General features: G+C 36.8%; 1 protein-coding gene across 5 annotated transcripts in view; it reads right to left on the bottom strand.

Moving 5' to 3' along the window:
* Positions 1-16,862, bottom strand: part of SMAD2 (SMAD family member 2) — an 85,642-nt gene that overhangs the window by 21,588 nt on the left and 47,192 nt on the right. For 3 of the 5 annotated variants that reach the window (XM_064294551.1, XM_064294552.1, XM_003406307.4), the window contains exons 3-5: positions 5,986-6,075; positions 4,760-4,953; positions 3,634-3,768 (exon numbers count right to left, since the gene is read on the bottom strand). In XM_064294551.1, coding sequence (XP_064150621.1) covers positions 3,634-3,768; positions 4,760-4,953; positions 5,986-6,075 — 419 coding nt within the window. Of the gene's footprint in view, positions 1-3,359; positions 3,406-3,633; positions 3,769-4,759; positions 4,954-5,985; positions 6,076-16,862 lie in introns of those variants that run through there. The other 2 variants (XM_064294553.1, XM_064294554.1) reach the window with 2 other exon arrangements.

Here is a 16,862-nt window from a genome sequence, read left to right as displayed (position 1 = left end):
CTTTTTGTGGCAAAAATATCACACACACACACACACACAAAAAGTTGGTCATTTTTACCATTTTAAGTGTTTAAATCAGTGACATTGGCTACACTCACCATGCTGTGCAACCATTACCGCTCTCTATTTCCAAATGTTCTTCATCATCCTAAGAAGGTCACTCATCCTGGGTAACACGAATGGTTAAGCACTGGCCTACTAACCAAAAAGGTGGCAGTTCACACCTACCCAGAAGCGCCTTGGAAGACAGGCCTGGTCATTTGCTTCCCCAAGGTCACAGCCTTGAAAGCCCTATGGAGCAGTTCTACTATGCACACATGGGTCGCCATGCGTTGGATTCAACTCAACGGCACTTAACAAAAACTAATAAATTTAGGGGGCAGTGGTGATTCAGTGGTAGAATTCTTGCCTTCCAGGCAGGAGACCTGGGTTCGAATCCCAGTCAATACATGGAATGCACCTAACGCACAGCCACCACCTGTCTGTCACTGGAGTCTCGTGTATTGCTATGATGTTGAACAGGACTCGATGAAGCTTCCAGACTGACAGACGAGGAAGAAAGGCCTGGCGACTTACTTCCAAAAAGTCAGCCAATAAAAACCCATACATCACAATGGTCCAATCCCATCGTGCACGGGGTAGCCATGAGTTGGGGGCTGGCTTGCAGCAGCTAACAACGATAAACAGAAACTCACCCTGTTGCCACAGAGTTAATTACAACTAATAGTGACCCTACAGGACAGAGCAGAACTGCCCTGCCCTGCCCTGCCCTGCCCTGCCCCGCCCTGCCCCATAGGATTTCCAAGGCTGTAGTCTTTATGGATGCAAGCTGCCACACCTTTCTCTCATAGAGTGGGCTGGTGAGTTCGAACCGCTGACCTTTCAGTTAGTAGCTGAGCGCTTAGCCACTGCTCCACCAGGGCTCCTTAACAGAAATTTAGTACCACTTAACCCATTTAAAACCTGTTGTCACCAGTCGATTTCAACTCAAAGCGACCTATAGGACAGAGTAGAACTGCCCCGTAGGGTTTGCAAGGAGCAACTGGTGGATCTCAACAGCTGACTTTTTGGCTAACGGCCATAGCACTTAACCATGTGCCACCAAGGCTCCTAGTATCACTTAAATAATAAATAATTTTCCTTTCCCTTCAGCCCCAGGTAGCCACTATGAAATGTTGGTCTCTACACATTTGCCTATTCTAGATATTTCACATAAGTGGGATCATACAATATTTGTCTTTTTGTATGTGGTTTATTTCACACAGCATGTTTTCACGGTTCATACATGTTGCCGCATATATCAGAAATTCATTTCTCTTTATAGCTGAAGAGTATTCCATTGTATGTACACCCATTCATCTGTTGATGGACACGTGGCTATTTCCACTGTTTGGCTACTGTGAGTAACGCTGCAATGAACACTCACGTCCTTGTATCTTTTTCAGTTCCTGCTTTCAAGTCTTTTGGGCATGTACCTAGAAGCAGAATTGCTGGATCATGTAATTTTATGTTTAACTTTCTGAGGAACTGCCAAACTATCTTCCATAGTGACTGTACCACTTTAAACTCTAAAATTTTTAATACTGAAATTCTGAGAATTAAAATATCTTTGCATACTCAAATAATAAAGAACACAAAAATGAGAATGTTAATACATATCATTGTGTACTATTTTAAAGGTTAAAGCTCATAAAATTAAACAGAGCTAAGTTTTGCCAGTTAAACACCAATGTTGCAAAGGTCTAAACAGAAATAATGAGCTTAAAAAAAAAAAACTTTATCCTACTGTTTCTTTAACTTTTCTCCATTATTATTTATCTATAAATTAATAAATTATGATGCTATCAGCATTTTGAGGAAAATGTTAAAATTTCTTTTGAAATGAAACAGAAAATGAACCCATAGGTCTTGCTGTCCAGCTGGAGCGGCACAGTAACAACGCCATTACAAGCCATTTCACTGGTAACCTGGCAGTTCTGGCGGATTATGTATTTTATTATGTAACAGCTGTTTTAAAGCTTTGATGTGTGTATTATTTACGTTAAAACCTTTTCTCCGTTATTATATTTGTAGTTCATAGCTAAATTGCCCTGAAAAGCAATTTAGTTGAACCAGCTTTCGAATATCTGTTTTGTAAAACACCCAAATCTAAACAAAGGAATAAAGAAAGGAAAAACCTGCACAAACATTTCCACAAGTGAAAGCCACTAAACATTTTGATGAACATCCTTCTAAATAATTACTGGTATGTATCATATAAGACTAAATGCTTGTTAGTGAGTTTCCAAGTGTTACTGAATAACACTAATTTCCACCTCAGGGCATTAAAGTGGCTCCTCTCCCCACAACACATACACGTACACATAATTCAACTCCCAGTCAAGTCCTTGAACAAAAAGGCCACAGTCTTCTGTTTGGGGAATGTCCTGCTTTTTCCCTCATCCTAGTTCATCATATCTTTTCTCCTAACTTCTCAAAAAGTTTAGTTTCCTAGCAACTCAAAAAGCAGCCTTAAATTCTTTTTTGGCATGAAACTATAATCAGAGAAATGTATGTTAAAACAATCAGAGACTGCTGTTCACCTGTAAAATTAGCTATTTAGAAAAATACTTTCTTTTCCTATGTTTTAAAAATTGTCTTCAAGAAACAAAAAGCATTATTTCCATGATGAGACACATTAAAGAAATATTTCTTAAATGTACTTAAAATTCCAAGTTCCTTACATATTTTCTGTTGTATAAAATAAAGAATGGAACAGGGGAACAAAAAAAAAAAAAAAAAATCTGTTGTATAAAATAAAGAATGGAACAGGGGAACAACAGAATGGGAGAAAAAAAACTGACACTAAAAAATCCAGTTTACAGCTTAATCCTCATCCTAGTATCACACTTCTAGTTTCTTTTAGGAAAAAAACGACAAAAAGGGAGACACACAAAGAAAGTAAGAAAATACTGGTTATTCTCCTAAAAATAGCAAGAACTAAAAGGGCAACTACTAAATCAAGGAATATTATTGGATCACATAAATATAAGAATTTGAAAAGTAATCTCAGAACCATTTAGTCGAAACATTCATTTTTCATCAGGAATTACTGAGGCCCAGATGAAACAGAACTAGAATAAGAGATTTTCTGACTTTCAGTCCAACGTTTAAATGCGGCTGTATCTACAGAACTAAAATACTGTGTTTTACCTCCTATAGAAATAGCTAATTTCTCTTGAAAATAATCAAGCTATCTAAGAAAAAGTGATGATTTGGTCAATTTTTAGTTGCATTTGTTTCAGGAATACTTTCCCTGTACCATTTATTTTGCTTACATTCTACGCATCTCTCAGCTTCAGCAACTAAGACAAACTTACTAAGATCTTTTCTTTTCTGCATCTCACAGTACTTTGATTAAAGCCACTGCAAAAGAAAATGAAATATAAAGTAAAACTTTTCTCAAGACAAAAATGTTTAAAGTACTACGCATACATATTTCATAAAACAGTCACCCAACAAATCATATTTTTCTATTCAAAATCCAGAAGCTTTTTAAAAAAAGGTCAAATCTCAATTTACTAATACTTGAATGTTTAGGAACAAAATTTGTTATCTACCCAAGCTCTAGGAGACTCAGAAGCCAAAAAATACCTGGGATGTAATTACTCTGTGGCTCAATTCCCGCCGGGAAATTAGTGTTTTCTGGAATGGAGTGAGTATAATCATCCAGAGGCGGTAGTTCTGTTAAGATCTCAGTGTGCCGTGGCACTAATACTGGAGGCAAAACTGAAAGAGGAAAATAAACCAGAGTTAATGGCAAGGAGAGACAGGGGAATTTCTTAAACTGAAGTTTTCACCAAAAATAAAAAACAAAAAGCTTAATTTTTAAAAGTTAAGAGTCCATCTGGAGTCCCTGGGTGGTGTAAACGGTTAACATGCTAACTGAAAGGTTAGGGGTTCAAGTCCACCCAGAGGCACCTCAGAAGAAAGGCCTGGTGATCTACTTCCAAAAAACCAGCCACTGAAAACTCCATGGAGCACAGTTCTACTCTGACATATATGTGGGTGCCATGAGTCACAATCAACCTGCCACCTATTTGATATTATGCCAGTTATTAAGAAATTGACAAATTTAATTATAGTTTTAACTTACCAGGTAGTTTACAATCTAAATTTCCAAGTCCCAGTTTATCTTAGGCTTTTGGGGACAATGTGATCCTGGTAATACCATATTACCATAAAAGTTCCTAAGTCCCCCACTGGAAAAGCTGAGAAAAAATTTGCCAGAATTTGTAAAAACCAGATATAATTTTTTTTTAACCAGTTTCAAATACACAGCTCACTAAGTAAACTAAGCCTTGGTACAGGCTTTACCAAACTGCTTATATACAAATCATGTCATTAAAGTACTTCTAAAAGCATTCAAAGAGCAAGATGCTTGTGAACAGTTACTGTATCAAAAAAGCACAAGGTATATAAGTTGAACTCCAAGCAGAATGCCCATCTGTGGGAACAGTAATTCCTGGGTATACATCCTGATGTTGAACAGTATGTTACCCCAAAAAACAGACACGTCTTTCCTTCTAACATGTGTTTTTCCATATAGAAAATTAAAAAATAAAAACAGTATTTTTAACTACCACCAAATAATATACTGAATTTAAGGTGATTTATTAGAATTTTACAGTAAAATCTCTCTAAGTCACAAGAGTACCCAGATATACTTAAATTCAAGCATTTAATTTAAAACAAGGAAGAAAAACTGCAATTCCCCTACCTGGTGTCTCAACTCTCTGATAGTGGTAAGGGTTTACACATACTTCATCCTTTTTAAGATTAAAAGCATATTCGCAGTTTTCAATTGCTTTGAGTTCATGATGACTGTGAAGATCTGGCCAGCGCCATAATCGGCAATATATAACATGTGGCAATCCTTTTCGATGAGATACCTGAAGACGACCATCAAGAGACCTGTGAGGAGTAAGGGGAAAAGAAAGGAAGGAACTTTAAAAAAACAGGAGCAGTCAAAAGGGCTAGATCATACACTAAGAGCATAAAGAAAGGAATGACAGACATTTAGTTAGTTGTAGTGAAAATAAGGAAGGAAAATGTGTACTATTTAATGAATCTGATAAAAAATCAGCAGCAGTACTAGAAGTTTCTTATAAATATGCTACGTAAATGACTCAATGTAAATGAATGGCTACCCACTTAGGAAAAAATTGGTTTTTAGAATAGCATACAGTTAGACTTGAAAAACTTCTTGTCAACTTCTATTTCAGTAAACCGAACTCTTATTTTGGGATGCTTTTAAGGGCATTAATTCTGTAGGTGGCTGAATTATCAAAAAAAAGGAACTAGTGTGAAGAATGGTAAATACCAACAATGATGTGATAGTAACTTACTGAGTCTAATGTAACTCATTACCCAGTTGTGACTATTTTGAGTACTGAGGTATATTTAAATCACACATAAATGCAGATGGTGATGAATATGATGAGATGAAATGGACAAATACCAATATGCTCAAAAAAGAGAATAAGGTGATTAAAAACAAAACAAAAACCATAAAAACAAGTTAGCCTAGCATTAATTGTGATATAAGGGGTTCAGTAAATAACTCTATATATTTATTAATATAAAGAAAATGAGATTTAAATGGTAGCAAGAAATTTATAGCAAACTGGATATGTAACTATTTAAAAATTAGGCCAACAAGAGTAGAACCTCAAACTAAAATGAGTATATAGTTATCAAAGTTCCTATTCTTTAGGGGATGCAATGATTTAAAAATTAAAAATAGAATTTCACTGAGCAAAACATCCGCTGAAACATTTAATATACTTTTAGTACTGGCAAGCAAATATTTTAAATGCTATGCCATATTTTACATAAAGGAAACATCCTAAGGCAAAAATTACACTAAGCAACCCACTGTAGGTCTTCCAAAACACCCCCCCTCCCACAAGATCTCTAGGATTCGACAGAGGGCAGAATATTCACCTGGTTTGTTCAGAGAAGCTGTAAAGGCCTGTTGTATCCCACTGATCTATCGTATTTGGTGTACTCAGTCCCCAAATTTCAGAGCAAGTGCTGTGCATAAATTGAAAAACAAAAAATTGATGTGAACATGGAAGCATGGTTATTCAAAATACCATGATGTAAACATGGAAAATGTACAGAATACTTCCTTCACCCAGAAAATATACACTGCTTCACTTTTTTCACAGGCATTTAGTGCTGGTACCTATATTTTCTATATGAAGGAAGCCAGTAAAATGGAACATGTGACTCTAAGTTATGATTATGTTTTTAAAATGTGAACACCAATGCACTCTAGTTTAATGAAATCATGGCTATAATGCCCTTTCCAATTTCCTCGACCCAAAATGAAAGACCTGATACCTAGGCCATTAGATGTACTGTCAGTGCTTCATTTTATAATACAGTTTTATTAAAAAAAAAAAAAAAAAAATTCTCTAATTTTAAAATGAATGTCAACTGGTATGTTTAATATGTATATATTAAAAAAACAACTTAAAATAGATACATAGCCACAGTTAAGATTTTCAGGTTATTTGGTTGAGATACTTATATATTCAACTTTATCTGAACATCATTACCGTTCTTTATCATAAAAGGACAAGAAATAAATTGGGAGGTCATTCTAATATAGTAAACCACCTTATAGTTTTAAGAATTGCTATGAAGATTACACAAAATACGTGAAAGCATTAATTTCCTAAAAGAATATGAAAAATGTGATTATATATATATATATACACACACACAATTTTTTTTTTTTTTTTAAACGATAACACCTGAAAAACAAAGCAGAGAGACCTCAAAATTCTTCCAAGTTTCTTTCCAGAACATGGGCAACCCAGAGAATAATTCTCCCTATTTTTCCTTCAACTATTTCATTTTGAAGAAACTTTTGGTCGGTGGGAGAAGGGAGGAAAGACCATAAAAGGCAGTTTGGAATGCAACTTTTGACTGCCAAGGTCATTCAGGTCATAGAGCTGCACATTTTTATTTTTTAAGAGTTAAAAGATAATTTCTGAAACTCAATTTAATTTCTCACATATTATAGATCATCAAAATTCCAAAGAGAGGAAGGGAACATTTCTAAAGAACTCCTGAAAATAAAAGTAAATGACTGATTACATTTCAAATTTAATACTGCTCATGATCTAACTAGAAGCCGTGGTGGCACAGTGGTTAAAGCTATCGACTACTAACCAAAAGGTCAGCAGTTTGATACCATCAGCAGCTCCACGTGAGAAAGATATGGCAGTCTGCTTCCGCAGAGATCCACAGTCTTGGAGATCCCATTGAGTCGCGATGAGCTGCAATGGACTGGACAGCAGCAGGTTCAGTGAGCTAACTGAACCTACATTTCAAAGAGCAATGGGGAAGAGCACACGCATGTGGCTGGGTGACACAATCACAGGTTAAGCTAGGCATCCGTGCTACATGTACTTCAGCACAGCCCACCACACACTGACCGACTGCTGTCAAGTCGATTCCGACTCAGAGAGACCCTACAGGACAGAGCAGAACTGCACCACAGGGTTCCCGAGGAATGGCTGGTAGATTCTAACTGCTGACCTTTGGTTAAATTAACAGTCGTAGCTCGCTGTAGCCCTTAACCACTGTGTCCCCAGGGCTCCACAACACAGCCTAGCCACAAGAAAATTCTATGCCCTGTTTTGGGGGCTACAGTAACTATGATACTGGAGAGTTTGTTTTTATAAAAAAAAAAAAAAAAAAAAAAAGCCTGGTCAGAAACTTTTTAGCACCTTCATGAGATATTCTGCAGGTTATCCTGCTTTTTAGGCTGCAGGAGGTTCACCTTTCACTTACTAGACTACAAAAGTCAGAAACGACCAAGAAGCTGGAGGATAATTTAGACCTTTTTTTTCCCTCAAATGTATACTGCCTACAAAATCATCACGTAATGGATGCTTTATTTAAAGATATATATATATATATCAAATATCTCCTAGAAACAGAAAGTACCATGTACAATCGACTCTTTCTTTGAAAATAATTCAAAGAAAATGATTAACAAAAACGTAGATCAAACTTCATCAAAGAAGACATTCAGGCAACTAACAGATACATGAGAAATCCTCGGGATCGCTAGCCATTATTTTTAGAGGAATGCAAATCAAAGCTACAATAAGACGCCATCTGACCCCAACATTATTGGCACGGATGAAAAAAAAAACAGAAAATAACAAATGTTGGAGAGTTTGCAGGGAGACTAGAACTCTTACAAACTGCTGGTGGGGATGCTACAGGGTCTCTATAGGGGGTCTGGTGGGAATGCAAAATGGTACAACCATTTTGGAAAACGATATGGCACGTCCTTTAAAAAAGCCAGAAATAGAAATACCATATGATCTAGCAATCCCACTCCTGGGAATATATCCTAGAGAAATAAAGGCCATCGCACAGATACATGCACACTCATATTCACTGCAGCATTTTTCACAATAGCAAAAAGATGGAAACAACTTACATCCCTATCAACAGATGAATGGATAAACTACTATACACACACAATGGAACACTACGCAACAATAAAAAACGATGAATTTGCAAAACGTAACAGGGATGAACCTAGACGGCATTACATTGACTGAAATAAGTTAATCACAAAAGGACAAACACTGTATGAAACCACTCTTAGAAAGGTTTACTCATAGAAAAACAATCTCTGATGGCTATGAGGGAGGGGAGGGGTGGAGAGGAAAAAACACTAGATAATAGACTAAGTGGTACTTTGGTGAAGATTAAGACAGTACACGATACTGGTGAAGCCAGCACAACTTGACCAAGGCAGTCCTAGAAGGTTCACAGGCATCCAAACTACCACAGGGACCTAGTTACTGGGCTGAGGGGAGGGGACCATGGTCTTGAGGGACATCTAGCTCAACTGACAACAGTTTATAAGGAAGATGTTCTACATCCTACTTTGGTGAGTAGTGTCTGGGGTCTTAAAAGCTTGTGGGTGGCCATCTAAAATACATCTACTAGTCCCCCCATTTGCAGCAAGGAAGAATGAAGAAAACAAAAGAAACAACGTAAAGATTAGTCCAAAAGACTAATGGACTACAACTACCATAACCTCTACCAGACTGAGTCCAGCACAACAAGATGGTGCCCGGCTACCACCACCAACTGCTCTGACAGGATCATAATAGAGGGTCCCAGACAGAGCTGGAGAAAAACGTAGAACAAAATTCAAATTCACCAAAAAAAAAAAAAAAAAAGACCAGACTTACTGGCCTGAGGGAGACTGGAGAAACCCCGAGAGCATGGCCCCCGAACACCCTTTTAACTCAGTACTGAAGTCATTCCTGAGGTTCACCTTTCAGCCAAAGATTAGACAGGCCTACAAAACAAACAATAATATACGTAGCTCAACCATGTATATGAGGCTAAACAGGCACACCAGCCCAGGGGTAAGGACGAGAAGGCAGGAGGGGACAGCAAAGCTAGACGAATGGAAACGGGCAACATAAGGTCGAGAACGGGAGAGTGTTAACACATTGTAAGGTTGGCAACCAATGTCACAAAACAATATGAGTATTATTTAATGAGAAAATAATTTGCTCTGTAAACCTTCACCTAAAGCACAATTAAAAAAAAAAATCGTAGATCAGCCAGCTATTCTGCTTTTATGACACTAATAAGAACATTTCACTCAAGTAACTCTAGGACTAACACAAGAACCAGAATCTAAAATAGAGCATGAGGAGCTTAAGTTGTGTTTTATTCAAGCCTTGAAAGGGATAAAAGAATAAATGGTAGTCAGTAAGAACATGTAATCAATCTAGGGGCAGACAGACCTGGATTTCAACTCTTACTCAGATACTTCACAATTGCTGTCATTAGTTATATTTATTTAAGCCTCAGTTCTCTCATTTACTAATATCTCCTTCACAAAATTATAAGACAATATTAAACAAAAATACACCAAATACTCCAATTAAAAGGCAGAGATCTGTCATAATGAATACAACATAAAAATGTCTACCAAATATATACTTTACATATAAAGACATAGAAAATCTCAGAACCCACAGACTTTAAGAATATCAACAGATATCAAAAGAGACATTTCATAACAGGGTATATGCATCTATAAACACAGTTTCAAGATACAAAAGGCAAAAACTGACAAATCTAAAGGAAAAAATGAACAAATCAGGGTAATTTCAGTAACTGCTTGGACAGTTAGACCAAAAACATTTAAATACATACCTACACACACACACACACACACGCACAATACTGTCAGCCACCTTAACCTAACTGACATTTATAGAATCTTCATCAAGTGCATATGGATTATTTAAAACAAAAACAAAAAACCACATGGGGGCCATAAAAAATGAATTTTGAAACCTCACAGATTATGTTCTCTGCCCACAATGGAATTAAATTAGGAATCATTAACAGTAAGATATTCAGAGAAGCACAAATATTTGGAAATTAATGATGCACTTCTAAAGAACCCATGAGTCAAATAAGAAATTACAAAATAAATTAGAAAATACTTCAAATGTCAATAAACCTGTAACATCTAAAAAATTTGTGGGAGGAATCTAAAACAGTGCTTAAAGGGAAATTTACAGCTTAAATGTTTACATTAAAAAGGAATAAATATTTTAAATTAATGATTTAATTTTAATCATCAATGACTCACTCTAATCAACATAGTACTGAAGGTCCTAGCCAGTGCAACGTGACAAGAAAAAGTAAATACTTAGAAAAAAGGTTTAACACAAGATGTGGAAGATCTGTACACTGACAACTAAAAATCTTGCTGGAAGATATTCAATAACCCAAAATATATAGAGTTATACTATATTCACAGATTAGAAGACTCAAAAATGTTCAGTGTCAATTTTCCCTAATTTGATCTACGTTTTTTTTTTCCGGATCTATCACAATCATAATTTCAGCAAGATATTTTTATACCAACTGATAAGCTGATTTAAAATGTATACAAAAATGCAAAGGATCTTGAATAGTCAAAACAATCTTGAAAAAGACTGATAAACACAGCAATGTGGATGAATCTCAAGAGATATTTTGTTTACCAAGAGAAGCTACACACAGAAAACTAGACACTCAACTATTTCATCATGACATGAATTTCTTAAAGGGTCAAAACACAAACTGCAAGTGAAACAAACTCAGCGGTTGCCCCTGGAGGGAAAGACTGAGTAGGAAAGAGTATGAAGACACTTTCTGGGTGACTGAAATGTTTTGTATCTTGATACGCTGGTTTATGCATTTGTCAAATCTAATTAAATTGAGCACATTATTTGTGCAATTCACAATATGAAAAGTTTATCTAAAAAAAGTAAAACAAGAAAAAACACTAATAAACTCAAACAACAACAAAAAAATCAGTAGAAAATACCAACAAAAAAATTTCATATGGTAATTTAGTATATGACAAAGAAAGTTCCCTGTGAACTGATAATGGAAAGGTCTCTAAAATATCAGCTTAGTTAAAAAAAAACCAAGTGCAGAACAGTATATGCAGTATGTAAAAAAGAAAAAAAAGGGGGGAGGAGACAGGTAAAAATATGCTTTTATATGCATAAAGGAAATACACACACTATTAATAGTAGTTACCTGAGGTGGGGACATGGGGGAAAGGGAGACTTTTCAATGCATCTATGTTTGTATGTATGCACACATGTCTATGTACACACACATGCATATTTTAAAAACCCTATGAAGATACCGTCTTTTACAAAAATGAAATAAAAAAAAATATCTGCAGTGGTTATTAAGAGCTAGGCTGCTAACCAAAAGGATGGCAGTTCGAATCTGTCAGCCGCTCCTTGAAAACCCTTATAGAGCAGTTCTACTCTGTCCTGTTGGGTCACTATGAGTCGGAATCGACTTGATGGGAACAAGTTTGATTGGTTTATTGTCATGAAATTAAATGCACGTCAACGTCACTTGACATTTCTATAAAAAGATATGCTTCTAACAGGTAACTACGCATAAGCAGCACAGATGATTATTTCCTATTCTGCATCATTTCAGCTCACCTTAGGCTTTACTGTAAGAGACAAAATGCTCACCTGGGCCCTGTTCACTCTTTTTTGGTACAATGTCCTCTCCAGCTAACACAGGCCTCTGTGCCCATTTGCTGCCACGTACATTTACGTCAACTGCCCCTTCCTAGCCACCTTTTGTTTGACTGTACTATTCATTCTTCAGGTATGCCTAACAAACTACTTCAAAACTGGGTAATTTTTTAAGACCTAGTTTGGGGGGTTTTAAATCAGTGAAGCCTCTCCTTGATAAGCTTGGCAGTTTTAATCACTCCCTCTTCCTTAAAGATTCCATTCTAACCACAATGTATATCCCGCATAAGATCCTGAACTCCCAAAGGTCTTCACACTCACCACCTAGTAAACAAGGTAATGAATCAATTAGGTTTTTCATAGCATGAACACTGGATTATTTGCCCCAGAATTCAATTTTTTCCTGTATTTTGTCCTGGATGGAAAATGTAGACCATCCTAATTAAGAAACAAGTAGTTATAAATGCTATTTGTGAAACTGCTGTATTTGCAAATGCTATCTCTTGAAAGCTTAAGATATTCTTCAATAAAAATAATTGAGAAATGTGGAAAAGATGAGTTGTTTCCAAATGTTGATTCATTAATAATAACTAACAAACTGCTTACATTTCTTCATAATTAAAGCATAATTTATAGTAATTAAATTTAGAGACAGTTCAATAGGGTCCTTAACCAGTTTAAGCCTTTATTCAGTATTAAATGTTCTTCAATTTTACCTTGTTGCAATGAAATACTAAGCAAAGTCATATAAATAAACAAACAAACAAATTAATTAATAAAAGAACTCAGTCACCACAATGTACATCCTAAGATGTCAGGGCTTCACTGCAAGTTTCAAAACAGAACAGAACATGCACAGATCACAGGTGCCTGAGCTGTACCTAGCTCTCAGAAGAGCTTGCTGCATCGTACAGTGGTATTCATGTGGTACTCTTTTCTTATTTGTACAATTTTGCAAGTAGAACATGTACAAAACACAATTTTAAAAAGTATACTAATGTCGTCTTCCTAATCAATAACAGAATGAAATTAAGTTCATATATATGCCCAGAGGTGTCAGGAGTACCTTTATTCCAAGGTCTTCTGGATTACTGATATGCTCATGAAATAAGGAGTCCCTGGGTGGTGCAAACGATTAACACACTTGGCTGCTAATGGAAAGGTTACTGGTTTGAGTTCTCCAGAGGCATCTAGGAATAAAAGCCTGACAATCTACTTCCAAAAAATCAGCCACTGAAAACCTTATGGAGCACTGTTCTACTCTGACACACACGGGGTTGCCACAAATGAACTCAAGAATTTTAACGGCCTATTGTACAGCTGACGAACCTTCTTAATCAATTTGTAAGAATCACTTATATGAATCAAGCAAACTTTCTGGAAAAGATTTCAGAAAAACATTTCCACTATTTCTATGTATTTATTCCAACTTCTCGGCACAGGCATTCCATCCCCTTCCCTTTTTTGCATTACAACATTTTCAAACATCCATTAAAGTTAAAAGAGCTGTAAAGTAAGCATCCATTTACTCATCAGCTAGATTCTAGAATTAACTTTCCTACTTTATTTGCTCTATCATATATGCATCCATCAATCCATTTTATTTTTGATGCTGTGAAAGCTGTGTAAGGTAGAAACCTGTCAGAGAAGGAAAACTCAAATATTTGCCACTAAAACAAGCGATGGAAAAGTGGTAAAACTGCACTCTGCCAAAACTGAAAAACGTTTGAGACCCAGAAAAACAAGGCGGTCTCATCGAGTTTCAGCTCTCAAAGGATTCACTGTGCATTTAAAACTTCACTTACAGACACTTCAAACCTAGACACTTCAGCACACGTATGTTAACCTTGCTAAACTTACCCATTAGCTCTACTGGCTCTTTTTGTAGATTCCTTAAGATTTCCCCACATAAATACTGTCATCTACAAAAAGAATTTCAATCCATTCTTTCAGATTTTTATGCCTTTTCTTTCTCCTGACTCACTGCACTAGCTAGGCCCTCCACTAAAATAATGAATTGAAGATACGAGCTGACATGTCATTCTGTAATCTTCTGGTCCCCTACTGCTGACAAGAAGTCACCTATCATTCACATTATTATCCTCCTTATGTAATGTGCCATCCTTCCACTAGCTGTTTTCAAGACTTCCTTCCATCAGTTTGACTACAATGCATCCAGGTGCAGTTTTCTTTTGATTTATCCTGTGTGAGTGTAATAAAGAATCTGATCTCATTTTTGACAACTGACTGTCAACAGCTTTCAAATCCCACCATTCCCCTTTTCCTTTCTGCTTCAAATCAGGGCATGCTGCCTGAAATCTCAGTTGCTCTCTCCTCTGGTGCTGGTGGGAATTTCAAACCAGATAAGCCTTGGAACATAATAAGCACAGGAACCCTCACCCCAGCCCCAGCCCCTAAGCACCATAAAACCCCTAATTAATCTCCTTTTCCTGCTTTCTCATTTTTGAACAACCTTGGGAGCTTAACCTGGTCTCCCTAGAAAGCCTTATCATGAGTAAAAAATCTTTTCATACACTCTTGGGGAATGTGTGGTGTCCTTAGTCTCACATTAAAACCAAGTTTTGGATGGGAGTCTGTCTAACCTCTGCAGCAGGATGACCACAACACTGAGGCTAACTCCTATAACCTATAAATGTATGACTTCATCATGGTTGGAAACTTTTGGCTATTATTTTCTTTAGTATTTTTTCTCTTCCTTTCCTTCTGGGACTACAACCATATGTATGTTAGACCATTTTATGTTGCTCCACAGATCAATGACTGCCTTTAGTTATCTAGTGCTGTTATTAACAGAAATGGCACAAGTGGATGGCTTTAACAAACGTTTAAGTTTATTCTCTCACAATTTAGGAGCCTAGAAGTCTGAACTCTAGGTGTCAGCTCTAGGCGAAGGCTCTCTGTCAGTTCTAGGGGGAGGTCCTTGCTTGTCATCAATCTTCCCCTGGGCTAGGAGCTTCTCAGTGCAGGGACCTCCAGTTCAAAGGACTCGCTCTGTTTGGAGTGTTGCCTTCTTGGTGTTATGAGGTCTCCCATCTCTCTGCTCACTTCTCTTTTGTATCTCAAAAGAGACTGATTTAAAACACAACCTAATCTTGTAGATTGAGTTCTTCCTCATTAACATAACTGCCACTAATCCCACATCATTAACTTCACAAAGGTATGATTTACAACACATAGGAAAATCACATCAGGTGACAAAATGGTGGGCAGTCACACAATACTGGGCCTCATGGACTAGCCAAGTTGACACACATTTTGGGGGGGAACACAATTCAACCCGTAACAATGACGCTTCATTCATCATTTATTTTTATCTTCTTCTCTCTATATATCACAGGGTGAATAATTTCTATTGGTCTATCTTCAGGCTCGGCTGCTAACCATCTTCAGGCTCGGCTGCTAACCAAAAGGTTGGCCGTTCGAACTCACCAGCCATTCCGCAGGAGAATGATGCGGCAGTCTGCTTCTATAAAGATTTACAGCCTTGGAAACCCTGTGGGGCAGTTCTACTCTGTCCTACAGGGTCACTGTGAGTCAGAATGAACTCAACTGCAACAGGCACAGGTATCTTCAAGTTTACTGGCTCAGTGAATTTTTTTTTACTTCTGATATGACACCTAGAATTTCTGCATGGTTCCTTTTTTATAAGTTTATTTCTCTTCCAAGATTTCCATCTTTTCCTTCATTACATGCATATTTTTCTTTATGCCCTAGAGCATGTTTCTAATATGCTGCTTAAAAATCCTTGTTAAAATTTTTGATATTTGCTTCAACTTGCAATCAATCTCCATTAATTGTCTTGTCTCTTGGGTATCGTTTATGATTTACTGTTTCTTTATTTGGCTTTGCATCCTAGACATCAAGAGTGACAGATATATTGTAGAGACCTTGGATTCTGTTATATTCCTCCAAAGAGTGTTTTTGTTTAAATTTAAACAAGCAGTTAACTTGGCTGGACGCAAACTCCAAACTGTCATCCTGTGAAGGGTAGCAGAAGAAACTTCTATTTATTCTTTTAACCTTAGCTGTGCTGCTTGAACTTTGCCCCGTGCATGTGTTGTTCAAGGGCCAGCTAGATATCTGAGCAGAGTTTATATAACAAAATCTGTGGCTCCTTCTCTGTGACTATCTCTGTTTCAGTATTTCCCTTCTCTCTTTCCAGGCTCTGTTGTTATCCCAAGTTTTCTCTTCTGGTACCTCAAGGGAATAAGACAGTAAGTTTCTACCCAAATATTAGCTGCTTAGCAAGATGTCAAGCAGAATGTCTTCAGGTAAAAAGTCTTAAAAAAAAGTAGGAACTCACCCATTACCATTCCCTTTTGAAAAGGTTGATTCCACTCCAGTTTCTTCAGGTAGATGATTTTATTTATTTCTGTTTTTTGATCTAGAGTTTATAGTTATCATCTGTGCAAGGGTTAGTCCAATAGCAGCTATTTTTACCACATTCTTTCAGTCATTTTATGAGTGACTGCTGGCTGGACAAAAGCAAAAGCCTTGTACATTATAAGTAGTACCAGTTGCTTGGCATGCAGAATCTAAACTATCCCTATCTACCCTAATGTTGTAACCCAGATTTAAATAAGATTATAAGTAAAGCGATGATCCCATTGTAGATGCTACTTTGCAACATCTCCCTTTAGAATGGCCTCGTTAAGGACAGCTTCAGCTTACCTTTTACCCTATATACACAGGGACAAGAAAAGAAATAAGTGTACAGGGATCTACATTATAACT

Source organism: Loxodonta africana, chromosome 11, assembly GCF_030014295.1.
Source record: "Loxodonta africana isolate mLoxAfr1 chromosome 11, mLoxAfr1.hap2, whole genome shotgun sequence".
Classification (NCBI taxonomy): Eukaryota; Metazoa; Chordata; class Mammalia; order Proboscidea; family Elephantidae; genus Loxodonta; species Loxodonta africana.
This window is presented reverse-complemented; position numbering and strand designations above follow the sequence as displayed.